This window comes from Triticum aestivum, chromosome 6A (genome assembly GCF_018294505.1).
Source record: "Triticum aestivum cultivar Chinese Spring chromosome 6A, IWGSC CS RefSeq v2.1, whole genome shotgun sequence".
NCBI lineage: Eukaryota > Viridiplantae > Streptophyta > Magnoliopsida > Poales > Poaceae > Triticum > Triticum aestivum.
Genome location: NC_057809.1, coordinates 620,059,308 through 620,065,848, shown reverse-complemented (window position 1 = coordinate 620,065,848; position 6,541 = coordinate 620,059,308). Strand labels below are relative to the sequence as shown.

The 6,541-nt window shown below is 52.3% G+C and overlaps 1 protein-coding gene across 4 annotated transcripts; it reads left to right on the top strand.

Annotated features, from left to right (window-relative positions):
* The first annotated feature begins 575 nt into the window (after positions 1–575).
* LOC123129202 (uncharacterized) lies at positions 576–3,506 on the top strand. Of its 4 annotated transcripts, none has more exons than XM_044549445.1 (3): positions 576–812; positions 921–2,164; positions 2,975–3,506. In XM_044549445.1, the coding sequence occupies exon 2, from the start codon at positions 960–962 to the stop codon at positions 2,154–2,156; it is 1,197 nt and encodes a 398-aa protein (XP_044405380.1). In that variant the 5' UTR covers positions 576–812; positions 921–959; the 3' UTR covers positions 2,157–2,164; positions 2,975–3,506. The 4 variants fall into 4 exon arrangements, with proteins under 4 accessions (XP_044405380.1, XP_044405378.1, XP_044405377.1 ...); XM_044549443.1 differs by having other exon boundaries at positions 2,836–3,506; XM_044549442.1 differs by having other exon boundaries at positions 2,803–3,506.
* Positions 3,507–6,541: the final 3,035 nt, after the last annotated feature.

The window sequence follows — 6,541 nt, the reverse complement described above, 5'->3', positions numbered from 1 at the left end:
ACCCCCGTCCAGGCGGTGTGTCTCATGTCGTCAGAGAGCGTGTGGAAGTGTGTCTTCAGCGGATCTCGCCGATGTTTTTCTTCAGTGGATCTACTTGGACCGGATCATGATTCGTCTACGGTTATGTGTTTACAGGTTGGATCCTTTCAATCTACGCTTCTCTTCATCAGTGACGATTGTTGTTCCGGTGCGCTCGTTCGTTGGGGCCTTAGCACGACGACTTCCTGACTGTCTGTTACAACAAGGTATGCCCGGTTTAGATAAGGAAGGGGCGTTGACGGTGGCGTGCATTCAGCACGCTCCAGTGTTTGTAGTCGTCGTTAGGTGGTCTACGGACATGGATGCAATTTCTATTACTTTTCGTGTTTTTCATACTAACATGATGTTTGATGAATAAATCAGATTTTTTACGAAAAAGAAGAGAAAAAATTTGGAAACTTGCTAAACATTTTTTCCCACGACTACCACTGTTTGTACTTACTGGGTGTAATGGCGTTAATCACGTACTCTTGCCTTGTTGCTTGTTGAGAAAAGACAGGCTTAATAAACTGGAGAGAGGCAGAGAGGCAGAGAGGGAGAGAGAGACGGGGAGACCTCTGAAAACCACCCGCCCCATTGGCGATGCGATAGTCCCCTTCCACCTCCACCACCGCCCGCCCCCCGCCCCCTCGGGGCCGCCGCCGTCGCCGCTGCCCCCTCCGTCCTCGCCGGGGCATCGCGCGCCGCTGTCTCCGCCCCGCCCCCGCCGGAAAGTTCGAGTCTTTGGCTGGCCGGCCGTCCGGCCGTCCGCCCCCTCTGACTGATTGATTGAGGTATGAGCAGCTAGCTTGCCTAGGTCGTTTCTTCCTCATCCATCCGTCCAGCGCCGGCGGCGATTGGCTTCTACCTGGCAGTGAATCTCGCTGCGAATTTCTGCGCAGATCCGCTCCCGGAGCCGCGGAATCGCGCATGATCTAGCAATGGAGCCGTCGGATCTGAACACGCACCTGCCGCCGCGGAAGCGGCTGCTGGCGGGGCTCCGGACGGCGGCCGCGGCCTCCCCCTGCGACGCCGCCGAGCCCGAGCCCGCGCCCGTGCCGCCCCTGCTCCTCCCCGACGGCCTCGCGGCCCGCCTCCGCGCCATGCCGCCGGCCAGCACGCAGCAGGAGATCATCCAGGCCGCCCAGCGCGCGGCCGACGCTGCCGCCGCCGCCGCCGCCGCCGCCCGGGCGGCTGCCGTCGACAAGGCGGCCGTGGCCGCCAGGGCTAGGGCTGCGGCCAGGGCTGCCATGGAGTTCCTCGACTCCCTCTGCATCGCTGGCGCGTCCAGAAATGGGATCCAGCTGCTCAAACCGAAATCCAAGAAGAAACATGTGCAGGTCAAGCTCCTGTACAGGCCGCCATCGGCCAATGGCCGGGCGATCGAGGGGGCAGAGGAGGCTGTTGGTGGTGATGTCACTCCCAGGCCACATCGTCGGCGCAGGGAGAGCGACGAGGAGGTCGCTCGCAAGCTGCACCGCGTGATGAACAGCTCGCCCCGGATTTCCTTCACCGGACCCAAGAGACCCCACAGTATCGCCGATGGGAAAGATGGGGGGTTCCATAGTGATGGGGGTGGGGGTGATGCTTGCAATGGTTCCTTGACGCACACGCCAACTGAGGTTAGTTTCGTTAACGGAGGAAGCTCTGTAGGGAAATCCGGCGAGAGAGCTATTCACTCCTCCAAGACTAGGGCTCCGGACGACGACGGTGAACAGTATCCTTGGAACACTGCAAAGGGCAGCAGGCACATTGTTAATAATGGAGATGGGATTGGAAACCTAAGCGCTGGTCGGAAAGTGAAGATCAAGAGGAAGCAGCTGTTTTTGAACCACCATTCTAACGGTGAACAGAGAGAAGAGCATAATCAAGAAACAGAGCAATCCAGAGACCCTCCTGTGGGAGGATACTGCAATGAGCTCAAGTCCAATGACGCAGAAAAGCAACCTGGTTTCGCAGACGACGCAAGGGCAGCAGCACCTGGTGGTGGTGATGATCCCGCGCCGACCAAGATCACGTCCGTGTGGAAGTTCAAGAAGTTCAAACCGGCGGCGTCGTCGCACTGCTCCTCCGACAGCAAGATGTTGTGTTCCTCGAGCTCAGCGGCTGAAACCTCTGCTTCCGTGAAGGCCGATTGATTAGTGAGGTGAGGTTGTTACCTCATTAGCTTACATATATATATAGTCATCAGATGCGTGTCCTAGCTATATATATGCTTGTTGTGAGATTTTGTATGTTGAAATTTTTACTCTCCGGACAGACAGACAGACAGCGAGAGGAGGCGGTCTCTCTCTCTTGGTAGATTCCCACCTTTCATTCGATTTTCATACAAATGTGCTTGCTTTATAGTATATGAGTTACCGGGTATTTGTACCGAATCGTTCCTGTTCTGTACTCCCCATTTTTATATGTCAGTAATGATAGAAACTGTGACAAATTTGCCAGAGTTGATAGTTATACTACATGTTGTACTGCTTGGTGAAATGCCAAATGCCATATAAACTTGTAGCTACTGTCCTCTTTGTCTGCCTTTCTTTCATTCAGTATAATTTCTGGTGGCTGATATAAATCTCAATTTATTCTGAATATGACTCCTAGCGCAGCAACTATGTTCATCCAACCGCCTTTTAATTGCAACATTTTTGTTTGAGAAAATGGGCACCGCATTTAAATTCATCTATAACCTGTTCATTACTCCCTCTGTAAATAAATATAAGATGTTTTAATATAAGACGTTTTAGATCACTACTTTAGGGATCTAAAACATCTTATATTTATTTACAGAGGGAGTACATATAATGGTTCTGATCTCCTCAGGTGACGACACATTAAGCCAACAGGACTCAACACCATGTTCTGCAGATTAACATGGATGAAATTACAAGATAAATACTCTGTAGCGGCAGGCTTGATATCCTGGGCAATGGCACTTATATTTTTGCACCTTGATTATCAGCCTCAGGCGGTTGAAGGCTATCCGCAACGTCTGAAATTCTGCTTTGTTGGCAAAGATGAGGGCCTGCCGGACAGCGTGAGCTTCAGCCATTTCTGGGCTTTGGATATGATCAAACAAACATCGATTTGCTGCCAGTAACACCCCCTGATGATCGCACACCACAACGCCACAGCCTGCTCATCCTGATCATCGATGTCGATCGTAACAGGCCATCGGGCGGCGGAGACCATTTCTGAATTGGCGTCTGGTGTCTCACATCTGTTGTTGGAGCCTGTCGAGCTGACATTATGTAGAGTAATGAAATCAATATAAGCCTTGATTTTCCCTGACCACACGAAGAGGATGAGGCAGCGCCTTGGCATTGCGAGAACATTCTCTGTTCTCCCATACATGGCACATAGCAACTGCCGCAGACATGGAACGGACAGCCCAAACTTCAGTTGTCCAGTCCAGCAACCATATCTTGTGGCATATTCCAGCAACCATATCTTCAGTTCAGTATGAGTGAAATTATTGAGCTTTAGGCAGATTCCATATTCCTTCTTAAATTCCTTCCAGATTTATATTTCACATGTTGGCATTGCAGGAAACACTGCTCAATATTTTCCCTGGGGTCGCATAAATAGCGGCCATATCTTGTGGGAGTTGGGATCCTGTAGGTAGGCAATTGTGTGTTTTTTCTCCAGAGAACAATCTTCATCTTGTTTCGGCACTGGATCGCCCATAGTTTCTTCCAAGCCTTCTCCGTAGTTGATAGAATCTTGTTTTGGTGCAGAACCTGCAGCCGAAAAGCTTTGGTTGCTCCAAAAATTTGTAGGTTCTTACCAAATCACATGCTGGTTGACAGTGTATACACTGGTTCTGGAGTGAGCTAAGATGGAAAATGTTGGCACCCAGTTTGTCTTCTATTTTATATCTTCAGAAAAGAAAATATTGCATTTTCACTCAAGCTATGCTCATCTTCAAGCATAACAGAGTTGGTTAACATGTAGGGGAGGGCAAGTCGATAATGTGCCAGGGAACCATTGATCCCTAAGTGCATCTCCAGCCGCGTCCCCAACAGGGCCCCCCAGGCCACTTTTTCGGCGCTGGCGCCGAAAAAACGGCCCAGTCGAACCTTTATTTCGCCCGGCGGTCACAGGCCGAACCCGGCGTGCTGGGGAACAGTTGGGGGCTCCGGCGCTAGGGAAAAGCACGCCTGACCCACACCGACAGAGGAAAAGTCAAGGTTTTCTTCCCCCAACTCGCCTCGCACCCCCCGCGCCCTCGGCCACCACTAGCTATATCCCGGCGACGGCCGCCGCCCTACTCCGCTAGATAGCCATTTCCCGCCGGAAAATAGCAACGCTTCACCGCGGCAGCCCCTCCCACAGCAGCTGGGCGTTTCCGGCCGCGGAGGCGCGGTTTAACGGCGGGTACACGCCCACCAAGCGCAAGGTGTTCGGCGTTTTGCCTGCCTCGGCGATGGACTCAGATGAGGAGGAAGAGCTCGCCGCGCTGCTGGAGGAGGAAGCCGCGGCCGACGTCCAGGAAGAAGAGCATCTCATGGTGCTCGCCGCCCTCGCCCAGCTGCTGGCGAGGTGGCTCGGCGTCGGGGCAGATGAAAGCAAAGAACCAGCATCGTCTCCAAGGCTACTGCATGCTCTACTCCGACTACTTCGCCGATGCTCCACTTCATGGCGAGAGAACATTTCGGCCCCGTTATCGGATGAGCCGAATGTTGGGGAACGTAGCAGAAATTCAAAATTTTCCTACGTGTCACCAAGATCTATCTATGGAGAGACTAGCAACGAGGGGAAGGAGAGTGCATCTACATACCCTTGTAGATCGCTAAGCGGAAGCGTTCAAGTGAACGGGGTTGATGGAGTCGTACTCGTCGTAATCCAAATCACCGATGACCAAGTGCCGAACGGACGGCACCTCCGCGTTCAACACACGTACAGCCCGGTGACGTCTCCCACGCCTTGATCCAGCAAGGAGAGAGGGAGAGGTTGAGGAAGACTTCATCCAACAGCAGCACAACGGCGTGGTGGTGGTGGAGGAGCATGGCTATCCTGCAGGGCTTCGCCAAGCACCACAGAAGAGGAGGAAGAAGAGACGCATGGCTGCACCAAGAGAGATTGAATCGCGTGTAGTGGGCAGCCCAATGCCTCAATATATATAGGGAAGGGGAGGGGCTACGCCCCCTCTAGCGTTCCCACCCCTAGGGGGGCGGCAGCCCTAGATGGGGAGCAAGGGGGCGGCCAAGAGGGGATGGGAGAGGGAGGCGCACCAATATGGGCCCTAAGGCCCATATCCCCTTAGGGTTTGCCCCCTCTCCACCTCTTAGGCGCATGGGCCTTAGTGGGGCTGGTGCCCTTGGCCCATGTAGGCCAAGGAGCACTCCCTACAGCCCATGTGCCCCCCGGGGCAGGTGGCCCCACTTGGTGGACCCCCGGGACCCTTCCGGTGGTCCCGGTACGTTACCGATAAACCCCGAAACTTTTCCGGTGACCAAAACAGGACTTCCCATATATAAATCTTTACCTCCGGACCATTCCGGAACTCCTCGTGACGTCCGGGATCTCATCCGGGACTCCGAACAACATTCGGTAACCACATACAAACTTCCTTTATAACCCTAGCGTCATCGAACCTTAAGTGTGTAGACCCTACGGGTTCGGGAGACATGCAGACATGACCGAGACGTTCTCCAGTCAATAACCAACAGCGGGATCTGGATACCCATGTTGGCTCCCACATGTTCCACGATGATCTCATCGGATGAACCACGATGTCAAGGACTTAATCAATCCCGTATACAATTCCCTTTGTCTATCGGTACGATACTTGCCCGAGATTCGATCGTCGGTATCCCGATACCTTGTTCAATCTCGTTACCGGCAAGTCTCTTTACTCGTTCCGTAACACATCATCCCGTGATCAACTCCTTGATCACATTGTGCACATTATGATGATGTCCTACCGAGTGGGCCCAGAGATACCTCTCCGTCACACGGAGTGACAAATCCCAGTCTCGATTCGTGCCAACCCAACAGACACTTTCGGAGATACCCGTAGTGTACCTTTATAGCCACCCAGTTACGTTGTGACGTTTGGCACACCCAAAGCACTCCTACGGTATCTGGGAGTTGCACAATCTCATGGTCTAAGGAGATGATACTTGACATTAGGAAAGCTTTAGCATACGAACTACACGATCTAGTGATATGCTTAGGATTGGGTCTTGTCCATCACATCATTCTCCTAATGATGTGATCCCGTTATCAACGACATCTAATGTCCATGGTCAGGAAACCGTGACCATCTATCGATCAACGAGCTAGTTAACTAGAGGCTTACTAGGGACATGGTGTTGTCTATGTATCCACACATGTATCTGAGTTTCCTATCAATACAATTATAGCATGGATAATAAACGATTATCATGAACAAGGAAATATAATAATGCTCAATTTATTATTGCCTCTAGGGCATATTTCCAACAGTCTCCCACTTGCACTAGAGTCAATAATCTAGTTCACATCGCCATGTGATTAACACTCACAGATCACATCGCCATGTGAC

Bases quoted from the DNA above. Each gene is read 5' to 3' on its own strand.
- LOC123129202 (XM_044549445.1), top strand. From the start codon at position 960: ATGGAGCCGTCGGATCTGAACACGCACCTGCCGCCGCGGAAGCGGCTG.